This window comes from Paroedura picta, chromosome 3 (assembly GCF_049243985.1).
Source record: "Paroedura picta isolate Pp20150507F chromosome 3, Ppicta_v3.0, whole genome shotgun sequence".
NCBI classification, from domain to species: domain Eukaryota; kingdom Metazoa; phylum Chordata; class Lepidosauria; order Squamata; family Gekkonidae; genus Paroedura; species Paroedura picta.
In genome coordinates, this window is record NC_135371.1 from 35,648,851 (window position 1) to 35,675,776 (window position 26,926).

Genomic DNA, 26,926 nt, shown 5'->3' on the forward strand with positions numbered 1-26,926 from the left:
AGCCAGCCCAAAGTTAAGAAAAATATTGTTCATTGTTTGCTTTAATGTTTTCACTACAGAAAACTGGAAGGTACCATAATTAACTTTGAAGCCATGCATAATTTCAGCAGTCTATTACTGAGGTGGAAATGGAATAAAAGATACCCATTCCTCTTTAGTGTGTCAAAGCTGATCAACTTACATCTTTCCCAGCCATCTTGGATTCCAGCTGTGCTCGAGTTTTCTCATTACGTTCCAGCTCTTTTACTATTTCTTCAACTGTTGGAACAAGCAACAACCATGAATTGCAGCCTAACACCACAGGACTTATTACAGTAAAGAATTAAATGTTCCTGGAAGCGTATTCAGTCTTTCATGTCAGGATAAGAAGAGCTGAAATTTGTCAGTCTCAAGTGAAAATACATTCTAAACTGCAAAGAAGCTCTTTTTAATAGACGCATGGAAGAAAAGAGATTGTTCTGAGCAGAGATGATACATCTCCATCTCCCTGGTTAAATCAAGACCTGAATGGACAATCACTCAAAAAATGGAGAGGAGTCGGGTAACTAAAAAATAAAATAAAATGGAGGGATAGTTCTTATTTGAGTTACTAGCTTATTGTACATGAGAATTTCAGGCTCTCTTCGTAGCACATTCCTGCTGGTAGCTCTAAGCATCTGCCACATTTTGTAACAGCCACATTCCTATTAATAATGGAAACCAAAACCAACCTTAGCCTTTCCCCTAATTTTCCTGTTGCCCTACATGGAGGATCATTCTAGCAAGAAACCCCAGCCAGCATCATAGAATAGAATCACAGAAGCATAGCGTAGGGAGGGGACTCTAAGGTCATCTAGTCCAACCCCCTGCAGAATGCAGGGAATTCACAATTATCTGCCCATCCACAGTGACCCCAATTCCATGTCCAGATGATGCCCCTCCCCAATAAATAATCAGAATCCCTGGCCAGTCTGATCTGGAGGAAATTCACCTTCTGACCCCAAAGTGGCAATCAGCATTTCCCTGATCATGCAAGAAATTGAATTTTCCCAGCATGATACTTCACTTCTTTGAAAACGAACACTAGTTATCACCAGCATCAGTAACAACAAGTTTTATTTCCCGAGTAATAAATAATAATAAAATAATATGTGTAACTATCAGTCTACCTGCCCTTTATTTAGCAGAAATGACTCATCAGGTGGGATGAGAAGGAAGGTAGGAATCTCAAAAACTGGCCACCAGATTCCGAATAGTGAGACTTTCAGGACCAAAACTGAAGGGAATTAGAAAATCCTGGCACTGTCTCAAGACCACCCTTGTCCTGTGCTATTTGCAAAGGAAGCTAAGATTTATGCACTACAAGCCAGGAAGGTGGAGGCAGCCCAGACAGGGATGATGACCAAGCAGAGGTGGTTTACTTAAGAACCTCTATGAGCTGAGCTTCAGAAACCATTCTTTTCTCTGTGACAGTAGCCATGTTCAAACTACAACAAGCGCACATCCATCCTGAAGCAGGGGAATGCACATCTGTAGGCACTTAAGCACTTACAGGGGACAAAATGGGACCACATGCTTCTTTTGGCATTAGTTCATGGGGCACAGCACCTACAAAGTAGTACAAGTTGGCAAGCAAAGTGAAGGAGGGCAGATCCCTAATAACCAATAACCAAACTAAAAAAATGAAACCGGCTTGAACAATCCATCCAAATCAGTGATCCATCAGATTCTTCCATCAACATTTTCTACTATTGCTCTGAGTATTAAAGACCACCATTAGCACTGAGTGATGAGGCTGCTAAGAAAGCGAACAGCACACAGAACATGAGCCCAACAAACCAAATCACTCCCACTTCACCTCATTATCCAGTCTGGAAAGGGAAACTTTTTTAAAACTTAATTTACATACTGCACTTTCTCCTAATGGGGACCAAGGGGCTTACATCATTTTCCTCTTCTCCAGTTTATCCTCACAGCACTCCTGTGAAGTAGGTGTGTGATTGAACTAAGATTGCCCAGTAAGCATCCATGGCAGAATGGGGACTTGAGGGCTCCCTCATTCTGTTCTGTAGAAGTTGTTCTAAGATTAAATAAGAATTAAACTGCTATATAGATGGTGTATTGCTTGGAGGAATACAATGTACTTAGTAGTCAATATTGCCCAGTAGGGATGGGCACTAGCTGATTCACAAACCAAAATTCAGCTTGAACTTTGGCCAATTCAGAGTTCGCAAACCAATGTTCAGGGAAGCCATCTTTGGGACTTGTGACTGGTTCATTTACTGGACTTGTGGCCAGTTAAGTTCAGTTGTTTGGATGTTTGGCAGCCATTTAAATCTAATGGATGGATGGCAGCCATTTAAACCTATTAGACCCACCAAGTTTAAAAGGCTGTGAGCCATTAAACCCTTCAGTTTCACCCCCCCCCCCACAGAAGCAGGAGAAAGTGAAACCAATGCATTAAATTACTGCCATTAAGCCCCATGGTTTCAGTCCCTCCCCTTCAAAGCATGGGGAAGCAAACCTAAAGGGTATTCCTACCCTTCCTCCTGGCCCCAGTGAGCCATGGCTGGGAGAAAGATGGAAGGAAAGTCCCTTCAAGGTGACCCTGCTCCCTTTCTTCCTGAAGCAGCTTGCCACAGCCAGGAGAATGGGGAACCAAACTAGCTCAGTTTGGGTGGTGCCCTTAATTTATATATATTTATACTTATTCATTTATATAGATATTTATATACTGTCCATCTTGAAAACTATCTTGGGACGGTTTACATGATTTAAAACTGTAAAACTAATACATTAGTCACAATACAAGTTAAAATTATGAAGTTAAAGCAACTGCAGTGATTTCTATCACAACCAGCCTTTGCTGATGATGGTTCAACCATACTGGCTGACCTGATGTTAAATAAAGAAGAATCCAGGGGGGAGGGGGGACAGAGGGCTGTTGGGGGCGGGAGGGGGGCGGGAAGGAGGCCCAAGATTTAATTGGAATTGTTATTAATTGATTGGCTGGCTTCAACCATAGGCCTGCTAGAAGAGGTTCGTGTTGCAGCCTCTGCAAAACTCAGAGCTCCAACAGGACCCTGATCTCTCCTGGGAGCTCATTCCACCAGGCAGGATCCAGGGCCACAAAGGCTCTGGCTTTAATTGAGGCCAGACAGGTTTCCTTGGGGCCAGAGTTCCTTTTGGTTCAGAGTTCCTTTTGGCTTTTTTTTTTCTTTTTCTTTTTTTTATAATTCATGCCCATCCCTATTGCTCAGAATTCAAAATCCATTCTTCAGATTATTTCCTGTGGGAAATAAATGGCTGACAAAAAACGGGGGCAAACTATTTTACAGTGTGCTACAAGAAAAGAATTTGCCTCAGCAGATGGTTTGGGGCTGCTTGTCTGTTTTCTTTTGCTGATTTTAAGGCTATCTTGCAATGACAAAATGCCCAAACTAGAAGCAGTAATGTGAGCACTCTGGATTTTCCATATGGGAAAGTGAAATTCAAATATGAATTAACGTAGGAATTTGAAACCTTATAAAAAAAATTGCTGCAGTACTGTTGTGTACTGTTGTGTTCAAGCAAAAACTTGTGAATAAACACACAGTTGGAAAACATCTGCTGATCTGAAGAAAAATCCAATCTGGGATGAACTCAGAAGCAAAACTGGATGCAAATATAAATCATATTCTTACTATACTGGCTTAGATTCAACTTGGCTCCAAGTGGTTTGTCAAACTTTGCAAATATGCCTGCAAGTATGTGCGTCTGAAAACAATTATTTTTCAAATAGTGATATCTGGGAAGTTATAGCCGCATAGGGGAGAAAACGTTAGTGCTCAGTCAAGGAGATAAAAAAGAGAGGGGTTTGACAATGTATTCCAAAGTCCATTCAAACATTAGCATCAGCTATAGAAATTATCTTTACTCATACTACAGGAAACTCATACTACAGTTGAACAGGACACCCAAATACTAACATAATATTTTAAATCCCCAAGTTTTGGAGCATATTGTGAAAATACTGTGAGATGTAATGCTCTTGAAACCCAGAAAGATTCCTCATAGTTCTCATTTTGTTAAAGCAAAGTAAGTTTCTCATTTTTTCATTATAGATGAAAAACGACGCTTGACTCCAGAAAGTAATTAATCTTCTAATGGTAAGCTTTAGCCTTCTATCGACAGCATGATCTCTTGCCAGAGTGGGGATGCGGCTGACTGAGAGAACACGTGCTTTCCAGGGTTACTTCTTAGCAATTAAAAATTCTGTTGTATCGTGGCTCAAAAAAATAACCCTCTGAGACTTGATCTGCCATTCGCAGTCAAAACAGACAACAGTCACGATTAAGTTACCAATTCTAAAACGCATTTCAAGGCAGCTCCCTCTCTTGTTATTTTTTTTTAAGCAGATCGATGGCCTATGGCAAGTCCCCTGCTACACCGTGCTGCTGTAAAAATTAACAACTTCTTCCTAGGAAGCAAGAAAGGCTGTCCCTATAAAAATACTTTTTGGAAATCGGACACTGGTCTTTGCCTTCTCTACTAGACCTTTCTTGTGTTGGATCCAGCATTTGTGGCCATAGGCCTTTTCCACATTCACCCCCTTCCCCCTTTCCAACTTCCAGAAAACTTGATTCTCAGGGTTGTGGAATCTACACGAACTAACGGCCATGCAGATCTGGGGGCTGGACTCAGGAGAGGAAAGGCAGCAAAAAAATCACTATCCTGCTTTTTGCTGAAGAGGGAGTGATTAGTTCAACAGAGTAAAAAGGGATTGATGGGGGAACAGCAATGCCAGAAATATCCACACCATCAGCACCTAAGAGCATTTTGTGTTAAAGTTATCTTCCAAAGTATGGCTTATTTATGCCTGGTGCAAACTGTAATAAAATTTCTACTACTAGTAGTATGGCTTATTTGAACCGATATGAATTTGTCCATAGTCTGGACAAAATGAAAATGTTCAGAAAATGAGAACAATAGAAGTAGGGAAGTCAGCACCATTCATAATACACAATACCATCTTACCAACAGGGCTGTAGCTATGCTAGCTACTGAAATAATTATATTACCACACGCTGGGGAAAGAACAGGTCAGGAGTCTCTATTTTGAGTTACAGAGCATAAATGTAGTTACAGGCAGATTTGTTTTAATCGGAATATACATGTATGTTAATGTCATGCTCTAGCTAGACGTCACCTAGCACAAAACATGGCTAAGCACATTTTATCTGTCACAGTGAAACATATTCATCAATATTTTTACACTGTGGTTCTACATTTTCAGATAACCTGGCTACCAACAGTAATGGCCCCATCTCCTACTAACATTAAAAAGAGAGCTAAAGGAGCCAGTTTGGTGTAGTGGTTAGGAGTGCGGACTTTTTGGCATGCCGGGTTCGATTCTGCATCCCCCCACATGCAGCCAGCTGGGTGACCTTGGGCTCGCCACAGCACTGATAAAACTGTTTTGACCGAGCAGCGATATCATGGCTCTCTCAGCCTCACCCACCTCACAGGGCGTCTGTTGTGGGGAGAGGAAAGGGAAGGCGACTGTAAGCTGCTTTGAGCCTCTTTCGGGTAGAGAAAAGCGGCATATAAGAACCAACTCTTCTTCTTCTTCTAAATACAAAGTTTCTCTTTGCAAGCAGTATGCCCAGCTGTATCCTGTAGGCACCCAATCATGATGTGGGACTTTGCAGGGACTCAAAGTCAGAGTTTCTTTCAGTTAAGTACCAAGATCTACAACTTTGCGTAATTATATCAGTAATTACACTGCACCAGCAGCTTCCTGGAATGAATTACGTGTCCAGCAAACTGCAGAGCTTGTACTGCAAAGTGGCTATAGTTGGGAAGGCTTTCAGTACATGTTCAGATGAACCTACGGAAAGCAAACAAGCTCCCATACTAGCAAAGAACCAACAATTCACCAGTGTAGTATCCTTTAGGGGAGAGTAACTGCTCCTCTGGCAGAAGGAAAATGCCAGATTTTTCCTCTTCCTTCCTGTAGGGCTTTCCCAGAAATAGCACTATGCCGCCTATTATGAGAATCAGTATAAATGCAGAAAAAGTACTCCGCCCTTCTCATAAATTCTCTGCGGGACTCAAAGGAAAGAAGGATCACTAGAAACCCACACAGAATGTCTGGTTTAGTAAAGCAAGGCAAAAATTTGGTGGTGACTACATTACAGTCAAGCAATTCAGGAGAGCAAGAGAGGGCGAGAAAGGAGAATGCATTGTTCACTACAGTCATCCAGGTGTTGTCCTTTTTTAAAGAATCTAGACTACCATATGCCCCATGACAAGCCCTCAAGTCACATTCATCAAAGATCGAAATATCAATCAGCCATTAAGAACATCTGATCTCAACTAAAAGAAAAATGGAAACTCAGCATTTCAGACAACAGCATACTGCAGCATATGATTCCATGATTCTATGATTCTATATACTGCAACTACATTCACTTTTAAAAAACAATGTCTACATATATTTGTAAAGACAGAAACCACCTGATAAACATGATGAGGAGAAACTGATACAGAAACCAACACCATTGAACCTTTCCCTAAACAGTCTTGGTGTTCTTCCAGGTTCTTAGAAGTCGGATCAGAATACTCACTTTGTAGGTACTTCTGTCTGTTGGCTCTGACTAAGGAAAACAAGGAAAATTTTGCCATTGTAGTTCTAGAGGTTATACTGATCCTCAGTGGGAAGAATTCTTCTACTTCAAATTATAGCAGGAGACATACTGGAAACTTCTGAGTCAGGCTGTTCTACTATATTCCCTTTAGGAAGTCTACAAAACATTCTGCATTTTGCCTTAAGTTCCCCCATTCACTGGAATGTGCTTCCTAAGGAGGTTTGCCCTCATTACTGTCTTTCCATTGGCAATGTTCTTTTCCAGAGAGATTCACTCTTTGGGTTTGGAGGCTGCCTCACCAATCCGAAGGTTTGAGATATTTTGCTTGGATTTGACGCTTTGAATTTTTTTGGTGATATTTAACTACCTACAGCACATAAAAAGGCAAGATATGTATTTTCATATGAAGAAGAGGAAGAAGAAGACAACATGGGTTTTTTATATGCCGCTTTTCTCTACCCAAAGGAGTCTCAAAGCGTCTAACATTTGCCTTCCCTTACCTCTCTCCACAACAGACACCCTGTGAGGTGGGTGAGGCTGAGAGAGCCCCGATATTACTGCTCAGTCAGAACAGCTTTGTCAGTGCTGTTGTGAGCCCAAGGTCACCCAGCTGGCTGCATGTGGGGGAGTGGGGAATCAAACCTGACTCGCCAGATAAGAAGCTACCGCTCTTAACCACTACACCAAGCCAGCTTTCCTTAGTTTAGCATTGTGTTTGCAACAGGAAAACATGACTAGCAAAGCAAGGCCTGTGGCACCCCACTGAAAACTATAGGTTAGCTATGCGTATTTCCCTTCAGTGTTCATAAGAAATCCAAAGATCTGCAACATAACAAAGTCACTGAGGCCCACTTCACACTAAATGCAAACAGGGAAGTCATGTAGAAATAGCCTGATGCTTCAATAGAGCTATTCAAAGCGGCATCCATAAGGCAGCTGCAGAATTCAGTAGACCATCTGTAGAGACAGCTCCATAGATTAGCCAGTTTCTACCGATGGTTTCTGATAGGGCAGGCAGCTGCAACTGATCTACACTGCAAGCCACTGAACACAAACTGCCCTGGGTACAACAGAGTAGCTGCCAAGCCATTTCATATGATCTCCGATATGACAGCCAATTCAAGGTGAGGAAAACCTTGAGCTAGACTGCGACATCCGCTCAAGATCCCCATTCCCAAAGATGTTAAATTGGCCTCAACCAACTGGACTCACAGCCTGAAGGAATGCTCTCTCTGGTGAGATGGGATCTTGGACAGTTTCACAGGGCCTTCAAGACACAGCTGTTCCACCAGGTCTGAGGCCTAAAATGGTATTCAAAATCCTGGCTTCCCTGTTCAGAAAATCAGCCATCAGAATCTGAAGTTCCATTTCAACCCTCCAGCTATAAGAATGAGGCCGTTTGGATTTGTGTAAGGGATTTTAATGTTATAGTGTTTTATTGTATTATTTTATTGTACTAAAGATACTGTAACCCACCCTGAGTCCCTGGGGAATGGTGGGCTATAAATATTTTTTAAATTGTTATTGCCATTCTTATTATTAAGAAAGTGAACCACATTCACAGTTTAACATTAAAGAGCAATTAACAGTTTAACATTAAGTTGAAATCTTTTGTAGTAACGACTGCCACCTAGAACAGAAGGACAACAGTCAGGAAATAACTGCATTTACTTCAGCGACTTCTGGATAAAATGTTAGTTGAAATTCACCTCCCTACCTGATTTGGGATTTAACGAATCACACTGTGCGTTATACATATGAGCAAACTCTTGATGTCTCTTAATGAGTTGTTGTTTTGTTCCCTGGGTAGACAGCCCGTACTGCTTCAGTCGTTTCCTCAGATCACGGTCAGAAAGTAAGTTGTATACCACTTTAGGCAGGAATCTTCTTTTCTGTCCAGAGCTGGAAGAATAGGAACAACAAAACGTGATAAAAGCTCTCCCTTAAGGCACTCAAACAAAAACAGTGTTGTTTCCCCCCACCCCCCCATCCTTAATCATGAACAAATTACTATCAAATTACTATCAGGCCCAGCCTGTAATAGGATAAATGAGGAAGGAACAAAGAAAATCACAGTAAGAAGCATTTCTTTCTGCTATTTTCCCTAAGGTGTTCTTCTAACAGTACTTTGCCTCGTTTGACCTATCTGACAGGCCCTTTCACTGCTTGCAAGGTTTGGCCTCCACTTTTTACCACCCTCAAGAAACAGATAATTTCAGCCCCCAGCAAACAGAAACATTTGAAGTTTGGATTCAGATTCGTTCTACTTCCAATTATTTCCATCCTGGAGGCAAACCCTCAGTACACCCGGGGTATGACACCATCCACAACCTGTAGACTCACTCACAACACGCTAATGGCTTCTCTCCCTCCTTCCCCACCTAATACATACTTTTTTACATTTCTGAGCTCGATGTTCTAATGTTATTACAGAGACTCAGCCCTTACTGGATACAAATTAAATAGTCTTCTACCTGTATAACAAAAGATAACTTTTTTTTCTTTTGGAAGCTTGGTTTCTTGGCAAGCCTAAGCTTATTATACTGAAAAAATAAAGTTAAAAATGTATCCAAAACAAGCGTGATGACCGTTTTAATTACTTCATTTTAATTACTGTAATCTTTGTTCTCAGTAGCGCAGGTGGTGAGTGGATGCATTTCCTCTCCAGAAGAGAGTTGTTTAAGATTCTGGTAGGAAGCATAAACCTTTCAGCGGATAATTATATCATAGAACTTCTGACAATCCTACAGCGTATGTGAAATAGCAAGTGAAAGAGAATTTGCTTGAAGAAGCCAGCAGGTGAAGGCTGTAGAACTATTCCCTTGCATGGCTGGATTGAGAATTCAAAAGCAGCCTGGGGAAAAAGAATTCTGTGAGGGCAGGTCCCATTGCACATTTACAAAGACAAACACAGAAAAGACATTTTAGAGGCTGTACTAACCATTACTAACCATTATCAAGCTCAAAAGACAAACTTCTAAAGTAGCGAGCCCTATCAGGACACTTTTCAGAGGTATTGTTACAACCAAACTCATCCTTTGAGCTAACCCATCATGCCAAACCCATCCTTTGAGCTAACCACAGTTTAGAGCCCAAACCATATTTTAAGCTCCTAGTGGAAAACAGCAGCTCCCAACTGGGAAAAGGTAAGAATGAAAGATGGACCATAATTTAGAGTGTGTTGGAACTGAACTCAAGAGAAAGGGGCTATAAGAGAAAGGTGACCGATTCCACGCATGCGTGGGGAACTACCAACAAGAGCAACTATGTGTACAATCACTAGGTTTGTATAGATGCCAAACACTTGCTCCAACAAAATGCAACTCTGTTCTCTAAATTGTACTTCTCCAGTTCTCTTTATGAAACCAAGAGCAAACTGCACTCCACAGAGACAAACTGAATGTGCTAACTGCTCCTGAAATAAAATAAAATATGCTGCCAAGGTCATGCTTAACATCTCTCAGTAGCTAAATCTTCTGAGATAAGTATTTTCTCAAAGTCTCCCCTAAGTATAAAGTCTAGATAAAAATAAACCATATGGCACAAAACATCCACACATCTAAAACTTCCAGAGGGAAAGCAAGTTCTGGCCTTCTAAGTCATTATGTGTCCACATAATAACAAAAAGCAACAAATGTTCAAAAAGCTGTCAAAATAAGAACATACTACATGCATTTCAAGAGTTATAGGGCAACACATCTATGAAAAATGACAACTTGCAAACATTTATATTTCTGTGACAAAGGACAAGCTTACAGGTTTGATAATCCTGTGATGTTTTGTACGCCAGATAATGTTAAGAAATGCTTGAAGCCTGAGGGGAAAAATCAAATAAGGGCAAACTTACTGAACAGCAATCACAGAACTAACTCACACCAACCTTGTGTGTGGGGTTTTTTGTGAATCTTTTTGAGAAAGGTGATAAAGATTTTTTTTTAATTGAAGACTAAATTCGTATTAGATCAGTCCTACTTGTATTTCCTATTTTTATAGAAAGTGATAGAATCCGGCCTGTTTCAATAAAACATAATCTTAGCTCCCAGTTATAAAGTCACAGTTATAGCTGTGAAGCATGATGCATACAATTCATATTCAACTGGAAAGCCAGATTTTTAAGTTTCACCATACCGATGCATGTCACACATTGTTTGCCATTCAATAGTTGTTCAGGTATAGTTGTTTATGGCCCCTTCCAACTCTATGATTCTAGGTATATTCCTAGTGAAGCATCTCTGATGGAGGGAAAAAGATGGAGACCAGAACACATGGAGGACTTTATTTATTACATTTCTACACTGCCCTCCCTTGTGGCTCAGGGCAGTTTACACAAAAACACAGGGATAATGTTGCACAATTCAAAACATCAGGTAAACGGCGATAACAGTGGATTGAATAACTGAAGATAAATGGTACTATAACATTTCCTATGACAACATTAACTTGCTAACTGTGACCCCATAGCTTAGTCGGTTTGGGATTCAGTTTATAGGGAGGGGTTTCTGAGGGCCCAGCAAATGCCTTTGGCTCGGTTGGCCAAATGCCTGGCAGAAAAGCTCCATTCTTCACACCCTGCGGAACTGTGTATGTCCAGGCAGGGCCCTGATCTCATTCCACCAGGTGAGGGCCAGGGCAAAGAAAGCTCTGGCCATGGTTGCAGAGGGTAAGGGATCACAAGGCAGCTACCTCATCCCCAAGTCTCACACTTAGCCTGCACATACGGCAAGTAGAAATTGCTGCCCCATCTTTAAGTTTCCATTTATTGGGACCAAGATGGAACATGGAACCTTGCAAACAAAACACTAGAATATAGCTCCAGCTCAAATTTTTAATGTAAGTTTTTTAGACAATTCTCAATGGAAGAAAAAGTGTGAAACCAAGCTGCTCAGAAAGCACACACGGGTTATCTCCTGAGATGCTTATTAGACCAGATTCTTTTTCATCTACCTTGATAACATTTCTAGACCTGTATCAGAATTCTACATTCTTCACTGGTAAAGAGATCCATCCCTGTAATCACTCCTCCCGCATCTCACAGTCACATGGAATAATCACTAGTACCCGAAGTTACATGTCCCAGCTATCATGATTAATGGATACCAAGGCCTCTTGTCCTCTGTGAACTCATCTAATTTTTCAGAGCCATTATTTATTTATCCCTTATAACATTTATGAATCATCGTTCTGCCACAGGCACTCTCAGCAATTTACAAGAAATACCATTGATAACGTTTCCTAGCAACAACCTCTGCAGACCACTTGCACATCTTATTAAAAAAAATCCTTGATGTTTTTTACCCAGATTTTGCTGTCTATTACATTTCACTGGCAGGCTTCCAGCTCTTGCACTATAAGGCATGGTAAACAACACTTCCCTAGGCACACTCCATTCATGACTGTGCAGATCCTTACAAACTTTGGCAAAACACTTCCTATGGCAAGACTTCTGTTTTAGAACCATCTCGGCCAAATAGTCAAAATCATTTCATTTCAGACTGTGTTCTTTGCACACTTTGCAAAAGGGGGGAGAGGAATCAAAGTAAAATAATGTCAAACAGAAATCCAGACATCCAAATAAAATAATGTCAAACAGAAATCCAGACACAAGATTATCTTTTCCTGTAGAGTCACTCACCCAAATCATCCAATTTACTTTTTTTTAAACTGTTATAACTTTTATTAAAGATTTTAGTATATAACATAAAAGAGCATCCCATTTACTCTTGTTAACTTAATGTTCTTGAATAAAGTAAGTCCCAAGGAGTTTTGTTGCTGATACTGAGATTTTTCTTCTTTTTTTAGAAAGTGCTTGTCAAGATTATTTTTTATCTATAAACCGTCTTCACAGGATAAAATGGGCAAATGAAAACTATTCACTTTGGTACCTCAGCACAAAGCTGCAACCTGATACTGAAAATGCAACAAGAAGCTCACCCATTCAGATCTCTTACCTTCGGAGACTCTCTTTCTTCTCATCACTGGTCAAACAGCTATCAAGATGTTTATTTATATGCAGTTCTTGAACAGGAACCCCACAGACTGGACACTCCACTGGAAAAAAAATTAACACACACACAAATCAACATGACCTTTCCTAGAGCCTGTGACTTTAATTAAAGTAAAGCAATACCAAAGAACAGGTGCCACAGTCAAGAAAGAAGATGTGTAATGTACTTAAGGAATGGGACACTCAAATGAAAGCTCTAGGAAGATCAAAGTTGATGCATGGAAGTGAGATCCCATCAGGTATGTTGGTTCCAGGCCTTAACAGGTGCAACACATGGAATCTGACCCAGATTCCCAATAGGCAGATGGTGTAGATCAGCGGTAGTCAATCTGTGGTCCTCCAGATGTCAATGGACTGCGAATTGTAGTCCATGAATATCTGGAGGACCACAGGTTGACTACCCCTGGTGTAGATGACACCAGATTAGATTACATGATTACATCTTGGAGCTCTAATTAGTAAATGAACTAAGTACCAACTGAAACCACTGGATAAAGAAAACATCACACATCACAATAGTCCAGTTTTGAAGTTATGAATACATGGATCAGCGTGGCCAGCTCAGCAGGATCTAGTTAGGGAGCCAATTTCTGCATTAACTGTCATGGAAAGAACACCCTTCACGTAACTGCATCAAGTTGACCTTCCAACTGTGGTGAAGATTACAGATAATGCTAATCAAGAAAGAATGGTTTGGGGAAAGGTCATCTGCCAACTGACAAAGTCAGAGAGGACCTTTAGGCCCAAGTGAAGTAAAAGGTAAAAACCTTGTTGAGTTCCTTCACAAGATGGAGTCACTTATCTGGGGGAACCTAAGGGATCTTCCTAGTCTCACATTATATCAGATCCTCTTAATTTGGTTTCATTGGCTTCAAAAGTCTCTTTTAGGGTTGTGCGCTTTGGCGTCCGAAGCTGCCGTTCCAGTCCGAAGCAGCCAGCGCTGGACCACGGGTGGGGGAGGGGTGCCGCTGCCACCAGTGCTGCCCCTCCGCCCCCTCCGTGCCCCAGCACTAGCTACTACAGGCTGGAACAGCAACACTGGACACCGAACGTTGGACACACAACCCTAGTCTCTTTGAGCAAGACTAGGATCAGAACGAAATTGCATCTAATGAAACTCTCAAACTGTTCACTGCATGTGTCAGATTAAGCACCAACCCACCTGGGGAAGGCAAAGCAATCCCCTCTAAAACCTCTGCCGGTTCGACCAGCATCATCTCTGTTTTGTTTGGATTCACCTTTAGCCTGTCATTCCTTATTTAATACTGGTCATGATGTTTTTACCGCATGCAATTAGGAAAATTCTCCCTCATTGTGGTAGTAGATCTACATATAATGTATCAGAACAAAATGTGTGCATCTTGAATGCAACGTTGATTACAATACTGGCAACTTTGGGAAAGCGGCGCTTAATTCACGCACTTTTTTTTTTAAGACCTGAATCGCAAAGCATCCCTTTAACTACAGAACTATCACAGTCAATTTTTAAAAATGAAACTGCCAAACTGAGTAAACAAATACATCAAAGCCCTACTGGCTGCCTTTACTAAGAACCCAATAGGAAACTGTCACATTCAGCAAAAATGTAAACATGACAAATTATTTCATTAAATATATATTTCCGCCCAACAGTTCAGTCTCTTACCTTTAGGTACTGGATCAGTCTTCATTTTAGGGCTCATTCAAATAACCTTTTAGCTGCCCTCCTAAGCGATCCCCATAACTCCAGTTGGTCTCATAGACTCTCTAACAAACTCCTCTCTTTGGGCTTAGACATACATTCTTTGATGGATCACGAGGAAAAAGGTATATATAAGTGTATAGTAAGGAGACTAGAAGACATTGAATATCAATCCTTACTATCATTCACATCTCCATCTTGCTCTCCCCGTGTATGGAATATTGTCCCGCTATATAAAGTTATCCCCCCCTACCTGACTAGTATTGAAGCTTTCTCTGACAGGAAAGCACTCTTATTTGCTCGGCTGAACTCTTTCCCCTCTAATGTTCTTTTAGGAAGGTTTAACCGCATTCATTTAGACTATGTTTTCACGGCTGTATGGTCCCTGATCTCCTTCCGCACATTATTATGTTTTGCCCTAAGTTTTCTTTATACCGTCAGGGGATATCCGATATTCTATCTTCCCTTCAACTCCATAGTAACGAAACGGCAGTGATCAATAAACTACTTGATAGCAAGGATCCCGAGCGGACCGCCCGCATTGCAAAATTTTTAGCAAAGGTTTTTAGTATTAACTCCCTGTTTTTAACAAAATTGAGTACCTCTGCCTGAGTCTTATAATTGTACCATTTTGTATCTCCTTACCTGTATTGTTTTTTACGCCAATAAAGGCTTTTTGCATCTCTTCAGTACTATACAGAAGTGGTCAAAACAAATGGCAAAAGTAAACAGCAAGAAGAGCTTCCTCAGCTAGTGGTTTGTTGATTCTGCGCCGCATCAGCTGACATATACAAACCAAACACTAAGAAATCTCTGGCTGTTGCAGAAGACACTTTGCTGACGCAGGTGCCTCACAAGATGGCCCATTTGAAGCACAACTGAAAACCAACAGGAGACACTGATGTGCATGGCAAAAATAAACTATAAAACCTACCCTTTGTGATAGTTTTTGTTGCAGAAGTGGAGGGTGTTTCAGGTTGCCTCGTAGTTTCCTTAGGACTCGTGCTTGATGCTCCTTCAGTAAGCGTTGTATGGCATTCTTCAAAGTCATTGGTGTCCTCTTCCTCCTTCACTTTGATTTTTTTATTTTCCCTCATAAAGGCTTTGAATGGTCTTCTAGGTGTCTGTTCTTTGACTAAAAGGGTACTTGTAAATTCCTGTCCTGAAGAAAAGTCACTTGAAGAATTCAACACATGGCCTTTGACAATAGCCTTCTTTGTTAAAAGTGCTGGAGGAGAAACGGATGGAGAGTCCAAAACTGCCTGGAATAATCGTTGTCTATAAACAAAACACAGAATTGGATCAGTGGCAGATACTGTGCCTCTCCCACAGTCTTCTCTTAATTATCTTTTGAAAGGGAACATAAAACCAGCAGCAAGGCACACCTGTGTGACAAACAATGGCTCCAAAATATTTCCTAGCTGTTCATACTAGCTGCCATCCTAAGTCTGTGTACCCAGGTGTGTTCAATTGGGATTGAACTGTAAACCATCTGCTCTGACTGCTTATAGTGGGAGAGAAAAGGGAAGCAAGAGAACTACTGGAGTCACCCCATCAGGAAACAAAAAGGCTGATTAAAATTAACGAACCCGGTGTGAACCCATGGCATGGTAATATTTTACTATTGCAATTTTCAGCGTAATTTTATATTAAATTATTTAAATTGTATGAGACCTCTTTGCTATTACAGAGTTTTCTGAACAAGTATATAAGAAAATAACATGAAGAACCTTGTAATGAAAATGTAACATAATGAAAATGAAGTGTAATGTAAGTTACCAGGACAGAGCTCATCTAAGTACAGTATTTGCTGGCATATAAGACTACTTTTTCCCCTTGAAAAACATGCCTCCAAGTGGGGGGGGGGGGTCGTCCTATACGCCGGGTGCACTTCAGTTGGGATAGACATAGTTGCCCTTAGTGGCCCATAATACTATAATGTAATGTAACAAACTCTATAATTTGAGAGGAAATGTTGGGGGGTCGTCTTATATGCCCAGTCATCTTATACACTGGCAAATACGGTAATCATTTTCAGGATTCTCTTAATGGGACAGAGCCATCAGCTGAAGATTCAGGCACTAGCAGTTTTGTCATCATCAAAGTGTCACACTAGGGAGACCCATATTTGAATCCCCACCCTGCCTTAGAAGCCTGCTAGGTAACCTTTGCCAAAACATTATTTTCAACTCAGCCTATCTCACGGGGTTGATGTTGTAATGATAAAATGGAGAAGGGGAAAATGTCATTAGCCATTTTGAGTCCCCATAGTGGAGGAAAGGAGAGTATAAATTAAGTAAGTAAAGATAAATAATAAATAAAAAGTCTTCATCCTTTTTCCAGTTAAGAACTCATGTCTCCTTTTTCTAGTACATTTCCCAGGGATATAATTGGAATACAATATATAATGACAGATCAATTAGTTGAGAATTCTATTAAAAAGAGAATTACCTTATATGAATACGCAAATAGACTATGTTTTGTTTTAAAGTTTTATACAGTGCCTAATAAATCTGAGTGCCTAATAAATGAACAGAACAATGATTTGCCAGCATGGGGGAGGCTATCTCATTTTCCTCTGCCCCACTATCTCCTATTTCCCTTCCCTGAAAACCCACAGACGCTCCAATTTCTGAAAGTCCCCAGACTCTTTCCTTCTTCCTTACCAGCCAACTTACCTTTATCTGTCCCCTATCTTCAGCTTCCCAACTTTCCTTCACTGGAAACCTCCAGCCAAAAAGACTACATTGCAATGGTGGAGTTCTAGCTATCAGGTCCAAATATGCAGCAGGAGAATCAACTGCCTAAGGAGGTGGTGAGTTTCCCCTCACTGGCAATCTTCAAGCAGTGGCTACACAGATACTTATCCTGGATGCTAAGGTTAATCTTGCACTGAGCAGGGGGTTGGACTAGATGTCCTGTATGTCCCCTTCCAACTCTATGATTCTATTATTCTAGTCTGATACTCTTACCACTACAATAGACTGGCTTTTGTGTAATGGTTGCTGTCAAATAGTAGTGAGTTGCCAGTTGGTTGTCACTGTGTTTAGGTATGTTGGGCTGGTCATGTTGTGGTGAGTATTCCCACCAGCTCCAATGAATACTCCCACCAGGAAGATATGGGGAGCAGGGACGGCCTAGGAGGACAAAGCATCCCTGAAAAGAGCCTTGCCCTTCTACAAATAGAAACCTTGGGCTATTCACAGTCCTGTTAGTGCTGTTCTCACAGAGCAGTCCTGTCAGAGATATCTCAGCCCCACCTATCTCACAGGGTGTCTTTTGTGGGAAGTGGAAGGAAAGGTGATTGTAAGCAACTTGGTGACTCATTTGGGTAATAAAAAGTGGAGTATAAAAAACAACTCTGCTGCTGCTTCTTCTTCTTCAAAGCAGTCTGCTATTTTGCCCCAAAATCTTCGTTAAGGATCAGGAGTGCCTCGTATGTAAAACACACCAAAGGGCAGGCACTGCAGCAGTAAGAGGGAATGATGTAGAAATGCCTCTTTTTCACCCTTCTGCTCACATCTTGTGTCAATGGGAAGAGAGAAAATGAAGCTATTTTCCTTGATTCCCCATCACTTCAGCAGTCTCTACTCTGTGGTATATTTCCTTGCAAGACTCTCCTGATGCTCAAAGAGGCTGACTATTCAGGAAACTGAAAGGTGAGGAAAAATGCTTTTAATCAACACCTTCCATGACCTCTCCCAGTGGATTCAAACTATTGAGTCCCAAGTAGGCTGAAAGACAGATTAAAATGTCAAAAATAAATGAACAATCGTCATTGGTAGACAGCAATTCAAAAACTAAGCCCCTTTCTTCTCTTGTATGGTTATGTTTGTGTATCATGCAAAGCATGCCCTTTCTATTAAGTTAAGCTTATAATTTTATAGAAAGGGCACAGTCCAGGTGATATTGTAAGATACCTAATGTAATGACAATCACTTTGTACTCATTTTATGAACATCAAGAACTGGCAAGACCTAGTAAGCCTGTTCTTTAAAATGAATGGCAAGGTTGCATCTCCTACAACAATGGTGTTGTTGTTTTTTAACCTGTAGTATAAGATGCCATGCAAGAAACTGCAGATACTAAGAAAAGAAGGGGGCATCTCTCAAAGGGTCTGTTTTAGGCCAAGGGTGTGCAACTTCAGCCAAGTAACTTAAGAGCTCCTGGCGTATATAGCTAAAGAGCAATAAGTCAATGGTATCTCATGTAGCTTTGGTAACAAGTATTTCCCATCATAGCAAGGCCAACAGACTGATGCTCCAAAGAATTTCCCCACAAACATTACCGAAGTGACACTTCATGCCCAGGATGATGACACCACCATACACTGATAAACAATGGATACAGAAATGGGGCGGAAGTAGCTATACATCTCTTTCCACCAAGAATATATATGTACTCTCCAGCAATATGTATCATGAAGAACCATCAAAAGCAGGTCACTGAATGCCAAAAGGTAATTTTTAATAAGTGAATGGATTTTTCTGACCCCACATAGCAGCTACACTTAGCTAAGTGGTGACATCTAGTGGCCATACACTGGGTACATGCAACCATATCTCAGAGGAAACCCAGCAAGAAAAGCATTAGGAAAAGTCATGGACATATTTCCAATAACATTACAGTCAACACCAGGCAACAAAATAAGATAATGTGTCATACAGGATCAACTTGGTGAAAGTGCAGGTGAAAAAAAAAGGTCTAGGTGCTCATAATTATTCACTCGTAAGATGCTATGCGGAGGGAAGTTTGCATGGTATAACCCAATCTCATCACATCTCAGAAGCTAAACAGGGTCGGATGTTGGACAGGAGACCACCAAAGGAGGCTCTGCTGAGGAAGGCAATGGCAAAGCGTGGGTTTGAAAGCCCTGTACTGGGGTGGCTGTAAATAGATTGCAACATGATTGCACTTATATATGAACATTACATGCAATCAGAGCTGATATCAAAAGATTCAAGGTTGAATGAACAACCTTAACCAGACTGTTTGGGGGAGGGGTGATTTTTGTGGAGTTCTCAAAATCTATCTTAACCCGGGCCTCAAATATTGCTTGTTTTTCCTTCTATCACGTTAGCCCTATAAGAGATACTGAGTTGAACCCGATTGTTCAATTAAGATTTCTGCCAATTCCCCATCTCTTTTGTAGCTCCCCAGTGATCCTCTATCCTGGGGGGATCAATGGTCCCAGAAGCAGAATTTTAGCAAGCACAGAAAGATTTTCTAGGAAAGGGACAGTGGGAAAGTATCCCATCCAGCATAACTACTGCAGTGCCAAATGTCACTTTAAGTCCTCAGCAATTCCACCTCATAGTAATAAGTATTGGCTATGGCTCTATTTAGACACCACAAACAAATTTGTGTTCATGATGGACATGAACACAGCTTGATACTATGTTCATACTCTCCCTCCAGGAAGCTGAGCGTAAATGAAAGTCTTCCTGGTTTTGGAAGTCTTGAATCAAACAACACTGCTGTAGTGTTCCTATGCAAGTACCTGGGCAAAATGGAGTTTGTTTCCTTTCCACAAACTTGAATTTCAATCCATTGTTTAATCCAGCCTTTCTCAGCCTTTTTACTATTGAGAAACCTCTGAAACATTCTTCAGGCTTCGAGAAACGCAAGAAGTAATGTGATTGTGTGGAATATGGTTGGGAAACATAGCTGTGTACACACCTGTCCCCTTCTCACTCACTCCAGGCCCATCAATGGCTATTTTGGAAGGGGTGAACAGGTCGATATGGCCATATGTGGTCCTATCACTCAATACATTTTGACACATTTAAAAATATATTAAAAATTAATTAGCTTCCGCCCAATCAGCAAAACCGTTCCAGAGCTGTCAAGAGATCCCAGGGTTTGACCAAACCCTGATTGAGAAAGCCTGGTTTAATCCATGTCACAGCTGTGGAATAAGCAGAGATGTAAAAGGCCTGGGGGAAAACAGAAACATTCAGAGATCTAGTAGTCATCAAAATATTATATTATGTTAAGTGTGATAAGTAGGTATTGGATATATTTCAAAATTTCTTTGAATTTCTATTATTCCCTAGGTTAAAAAAAGCAAAAAAAAAAAAAACAGGGGGGAACAGGTTTTTCCATGGCTTCAAAATTTCCAGAAATGTTACTTATCTGGAGTAAAACAAACTCCAGTTTGCTCAAGTACCTGTGCTCAGATATCACAAAACATTTGCCAGTGATCAACTGAAACTGAAAGCATTTATTTTAACCTTAAAAACATAAATCAGTCCCACAGTTCTGCCATAGTCATCACCTTTTTACTACATAAAATATATGACCACCTATATACTTTCTAAACCTTGTGTGTTTGAATATTATGAAGCCCATTCATCTTAGTGAATCTGAGGCAAACTGGAACCATTAATATGTACACCCTCAAAGTATCCAACTTTTTCAAAATGTACAACTTTTATAAAGCAAAATTTCAAAGCATTAAACCTGATATTGAGTACACCGCCCAAGGAAAATGGGGGGGGGGGGAATCATGTCAGAGGAGCTAATACGCAAGGACAAGTTAATGGCCACGACTAGCTTGATAATGTCAAAGATGCAAAAAGTTGAAGGCAAGACACAAGAAGCTTCTATGTTGTATGAATCCGAAAACAAGTGCTGAAAACACCATCAGGCATCTCTCTCTCTTTTTAAATTTATAACAACCACACTTTTCTTCCCAATTTGGACCTAAAGCAGTGTTCACCATTCTTACCTCCTCCATTTTATCCTTGCAACCACTACTTTCTGAGGTAAACTGAGTTGAGAAGTGAGTGGCCCAAGCAAGCTTCCATGGCAGAGTGGGGATTTGAGTTTGGGTCACCAAAATCCTAGTCCAACATTCTCTATAGCAACAGTAATCCTCTGTGAAGTTAAAAGAACCTGCTGACCAAAGAGCGATATTATTCCCCTCCCACCCAATTTTGCACAGCTGTGTAAAAAGGTAAAGGTATCCCCTGTGCAAGCACTGGGTCATTTCTGACCCTTGGGGTAACACCCTCTAGCACAGGGGTAGTCAAACTGCGGCCCTCCAGATGTCCATGGACTACAATTCCCAGGAGCCCCTGCCAGCGAATGCTGGCAGGGGCTCCTGGGAATTGTAGTCCATGGACATCTGGAGGGCCGCAGTTTGACTACCCCTGCTCTAGTGTTTTCATGGCAGACTCAATACAGGGTGGTTTGCCAGTGCCTTCCCCAGTCCTTACCCTTTACCCCCCAGCAAGCTGGGTAGACAATATTAATACAAAAAAAGCATTCCAAGAAACGGGGCTCAAAGCACTCCAGATGTCACCTAGGCTAAAATGTACCCTAAAAAGGAATTCTCCACAATGCAGTCAACTGACCAAGAAGAAGAAGAGTTGGTTCTTATATGCCGCTTTTCCCTACCCGAAGGAGGCTCTCCCCACAACAGACACCCTGTGGGGCGGGTGAGGCTGAGAGAGCCCTGATATCACTGCCTGGTCAGAACAGTTTTATCAGTGCCGTGGCGAGCCCAAGGTCACCCAGCTGGTTGCATGTGGGGGAGTGCAGATTTGAACCTGGCGTGCCAGATTAGACGTCCACACTCCTAACCACTACACCAAACTGGCTCTCAATACTTCATATAGTCAAGAATGCCACTATGTAGGTTACAGCTGATCTTTTTATTGTATATATTGGTATTGCTGTCTACTGAGGGCTGATTCTTTCACAATACACAATGTAGCATTCCAAATGCATGGTCTAAACAAGTCCAGAGACTACAGGCTTTCTATGCTGTATTCTCTGCACATTTGGTCATCTGAGGACACTGCATTGGACATTCATTGATTTTGTTCTTTTGGGGAAATTGACTGCCCTCCAGGTCACACAGGAGTAGATTACCCAATTCCTCTGCCTCACAAGATATATGAGGATACATTAAGAAAATCAGGAGAAGTTAAGGATTATAGCCAGTACCAAACTGGGTACGTACAGTACAACCTGTTCCTTGCAGTGTTACATACGGGAAAGGGGGGAAATCAAATTAAGTGTTTGCAAATAATTTGCCACTAGACAATTTGGGCACAAAAGACAAACTGAAATATTCAAGTTGCAGAAATTTTAAATTCACTTGTCAAATAAGAATGGTACTTAAGAAACATGTGGAACCAAGCATTGTGTCACAAGAAAGTCCTTTTTTTTATTCCTGTGCCTTGTTCTAAACATAATCCTATTATTAAAGTATCACACCCAAAAGAGATTCTTCCAGTTTCCCTAAAACTTAATCCAGGCTTTCTCAACCAGGGTTTTGTGAAACCCTGAGATTTCTTGACTGCCTTGGAAGGGTTTCTCAAATGGGTGGGAGTTAATTAATTTTAATATATTCTTAAAATTTGTTAAACATTTATCGTGACTGACCATGCTGACCTACCCCCTCCCCAAATGATCAGGCATGGGGAGGCAGGTGGGCATGTACACAGCTATACTTCCCAACCATATTCTGCACACTCACACCACTTCTGGAATTTCTTGAAGCTTGAAGAATGTTTCAGGTTTTTCTCAGTGGTAAACAGGTTGAGAAAGGCTGACTTAATTTATGCTTAATCTCAAGTCATTTATCAGTCCTACCATAATGGAGGATACACAACATAGCCTGCTGTTCAAACAAGTAAACATATACAAGTGACAACATATGTGCATATCCATGAACTTAAATTGTTCTATTGTCCATAATGATCAGATAGATTCTATACATTTGATCTATTTAGGGTAATGCACACACAGCAATGTCTTCATCAGGCTAGCCTGGTCCATCCAGGTCAGGGAAAGCCCTTTAATTGCCACTGTTGAAGTACACAGAGACTTTGATAGATCAAGGGTCTAATTTCACATAAAACAGTTTTGTAGCAACTTGAATATTTTAGTTTGTGCTTTTTGCCCAAGGTGCCTTAGTGGCAAATCATCTGCAAGCACTTAATTTGATTCCCCCCTTCCTGTGTCAGGCAATCAAATCAAGTCTGAGCAAAAAAAAAACTGGTTAAGGAACTTTCCCCTAGTTGAAGAAGAAGAAGAAGAGTTGGTTCTTTTATGCCGCTTTTCCCTACCCGAAGGAGGCTCAAAGCGGTTTACAGTCGCCTTCCCATTCCTCTCCCCACAACAGACACCCTGTGGGGTGGGTGAGGCTGAGAGAGCGCTGATATCACTGCCCGGTCAGAACAGTTTTATCAGAGCCCTGGCGAGCCCAAGGTCACCCAGCTGGCTGCATGTGGGGGAGCGCAGAATCGAACCTGGCATGCCAGATTAGAAGTCCGCACTCCAGACCACTACACCAAACTTGACTAGAACCCTACAACTTTCAATGCCCTGAACCAGAATCAAATCACATTCCCCAAATAGCAAATGAATGATACAAAATAAGCTATTCAGTAGCCAGGTCCACCAAAAGCTCTTTAAGGGTTATTAATTATTTGGAACATCTAGAAAGTGATCGGAATCACAGAATCATAGAGTTGGAAGGGGCCATACAGGCCATCTAATCCAACCCCCTGCTCAACACAGGATCAGCCCAAAGCATCCTAAAGCATCCAAGAAAAGTATGTAGCCAACCTTTGCTTGAAGACCGCCAGTAAGGGGGAGCTCACCACCTCCTTAGGCAGCCTATTCCAAATTGATATTACAAATCATATTACAAATATTCAACTTTACAAATATCAACTTTAAATTACAATTTAGGAAATCATACATTTTGAATAGCAATGTAAAGTCAAACGGTTTATATCCAGGCTCAAAGACCAATTCTTTTCCTCCCTATCTTCTTTTCAAATGACTTTCTAGCTAATATATACTAAGACTAGTAATCAAGCCCATTGCAGTTCTAAATGCAATGGGCGCTAGCAGTGAGTGTGGGTTTGGGGGGGGGAATACCTGCAGTCTTTGGAGGGGGTTTGAAAGGGAAGAAGGGGGCAGGGTAAGGGACACACTCTCAGCCACCCACCCACACCCTCTCTCAGAACCCCCCCCCCGAGAAGCAGCGCCGCGGTCCTCCCTCCCAAGGCCAGTCAGAACCCCAGGTCCACTTACCAACCTTGCGCTGGTCCTGGTTGCTGTCTGCTGGTCTTCGGCCATCGCAGTTCCCAGGAGAAGGCCGGCCGGGCCACCCCCCCACCGGAAGCCGAAGGCGGGCCTGGCCCCCCCCCCCGAGGCTCTCTGGAGCCTATCCCCGGCCGCAGGAACGGCTTCGCAGCGTCTACGACTCCAGCGTCTCCTGCGTCCGGGGAAAGGCGGGCCCGGCCCCCCCCCGAGGCTCTCTGTAGCCTTTCCCCGGCCGCAGGAGCGGCTTCGCAGCGTCTACGACACTGCAAAGCCGCTCCTGCGTCCAGGGAAAGGCGGGCCCGGCCACCCCCCCCCCGAGGCTCTCTGGAGCCTTTCCCCGGCCGCAGAAGCGGCTTCACAGCGTCTATGACTCCAGCGTCTCCTGCGTCCGGGGAAAGGCGGGCCCGCCCCCCCCCGAGGCTCTCTGTAGCCTTTCCCCGGCCGCAGGAGCGGCTTCGCAGCGTCTACGACACTGCAAAGCCGCTCCTGCGTCCAGGGAAAGGCGGGCCCGGCCACCCCCCCCCGAGGCTCTCTGGAGCCTTTCCCCGGCCGCAGGAGCGGCTTCGCAGCGTCTATGACGCTGCAAAGCCGCTCCTGCGTCCGGGGAAAGGCGGGCCCGGCCACCCCCCCACCCGAGGCTCTCTGGAGCCTTTCCCCGGCCGCAGGAACGGCTTTGCAGTGTCGTAGACGCTGCGAAGCCGCTCCTGCGTCCGGGGAAAGGCGGGCCCGGCCACCCCCCCACCCGAGGCTCTCTGGAGCCTTTGCCCGGCCGCAGGAACGGCTTCGCAGCGTCTACGACTCCAGCGTCTCCTGCGTCCGGGGAAAGGCGGGCCCGGCCCCCCCCCGAGGCTCTCTGTAGCCTTTCCCCGGCCGCAGGAGCGGCTTCGCAGCATCTACGACACTGCAAAGCCGCTCCTGCGTCCAGGGAAAGGCGGGCCCGGCCACCCCCCCCGAGGCTCTCTGGAGCCTTTCCCCGGCCGCAGGAACGGCTTTGCAGTGTCGTAGACGCTGCGAAGCCGCTCCTGCGTCCGGGGAAAGGCGGGCCCGGCCACCCCCCCACCCGAGGCTCTCTGGAGCCTTTGCCCGGCCGCAGGAACGGCTTCGCAGCGTCTACGACTCCAGCGTCTCCTGCGTCCGGGGAAAGGCGGGCCCGGCCCCCCCCCCGAGGCTCTCTGGAGCCTTTCCCCGGCCGCTCCTGCGTCCGGGGAAAGGCGGGCCCGGCCAACCCCCCCCCCCGAGGCTCTCTGGAGCCGCTCCTGCGTCCGGGGAAAGGCGGGCCCGGCCAACCCCCCCCCCCGAGGCTCTCTGGAGCCTTTCCCCGGCCTGACGCTGCGCGCGGCTCGCAGTTGCTGGCGGCGGGAATCAAAGGGATCGCCTGCCGATTGGTCCCTCTGATTGTCTGTCATGAGGAAGGGTCCAATCTGGACCCTTCCTCATCCCGGACACATCCCGCCCCAGAACCTCTTACTGTCTTATTTAGTCCGTGGCGCCCGCGGCGCCACGGGCGGTTTACAGATATGTTCAGAATCCTACTCAGGTCTATTCAATAAAGTCTACTCAGGATTGTACTATAGGTCTCCTAATTTGGGGGGGGGGGGGCTGAGTCCTGCTGTTTTAATAAACAGAAATACAAAGATCTCGTTTTCTCAGGATTCTAGGAACAGGGGAGACTATGGCATAACTAGACAACATTTATGAGTCAGATCCAGGAACACTGTCACCATTTTAAAGGCTAATGCAAATGATTTTAAAATGCTGTAGTGCATTAAGACCAGAGGCTCTAGTTCTACCACCCACTGGTGTTTTTTCAAAAACCAAAACAGCCAATACCCACCACAGTGCTTTTAGCACTCGGAAAGGCATGGGGAAGGGAAACAAGACCCCCATAGATGAATCAAGGTCAGGGCTTTGCAGCCTTTTATAACTTCTGGAGTTCTATTCCAAAATAGTGTTATTCCCAGCACAGCTTTGGGATACAGTCACATCTAGCTGTGCCCTCGGGAGTATATGTGTTCTAAAGTTGACTCAATTCATCAGAAAGTACACAGAACCTGAGATTTTATTAAAACACCAGCAGAGGCAAGCATGATTGACCGATTAATCTCATACAGAATTACTCCAAACCTGATGTCAAAGGGCTTAGACTGGAGGAACTGCACAGTTTGCGCTCTGAATCTGTCAGAATCAAGTGCCTTTTATATCTAAAATATGTTAACAAAAACAACATGGGGGTTCTTTTTATTTTCCTTCTTTATGAGAGTCTGAAAAAATTACAGGCAGCATGAAAGGTCCATTCCACTATTTAAACCACGGCACTTTGAGTTAAAACATACCCCGCATCTGAAACCAAGTTGACACTCTTCAACAATGCCAGCCATCGCCAGCAAATAATGGAAAACAGTATTAAAAAACTTGTCATAACAAATTACAGCTTTGCTTTATCTCAAAACATGTATGCAGCTGAAAAACCCAAAGGGGAAGACAGAAAAAACATGAAATGCAAAGATGCACCCAAAAAAATCTTGGTTTTGATTTTAATTTCGAGGGAATGTTTTAAAGCCCATA

The 26,926-nt window shown here is 42.9% G+C and overlaps 1 protein-coding gene across 5 annotated transcripts in view; it reads right to left on the reverse strand.

The window, feature by feature from the left end:
- RAD18 (RAD18 E3 ubiquitin protein ligase) overlaps nucleotides 1-26,926 on the reverse strand; it is a 124,702-nt gene that overhangs the window by 74,402 nt on the left and 23,374 nt on the right. For 4 of the 5 annotated variants that reach the window (XM_077325271.1, XM_077325270.1, XM_077325269.1 and 1 more), the window contains 4 exons: nucleotides 15,228-15,571; nucleotides 12,557-12,656; nucleotides 8,326-8,510; nucleotides 182-258 (listed from right to left, as the gene is read on the reverse strand). In XM_077325271.1, coding sequence (XP_077181386.1) covers nucleotides 182-258; nucleotides 8,326-8,510; nucleotides 12,557-12,656; nucleotides 15,228-15,571 — 706 coding nt within the window. The remainder of the gene's footprint in view (nucleotides 1-181; nucleotides 259-8,325; nucleotides 8,511-12,556; nucleotides 12,657-15,227; nucleotides 15,572-26,926) is intronic. The other variant, XM_077325272.1, reaches the window with a different exon arrangement.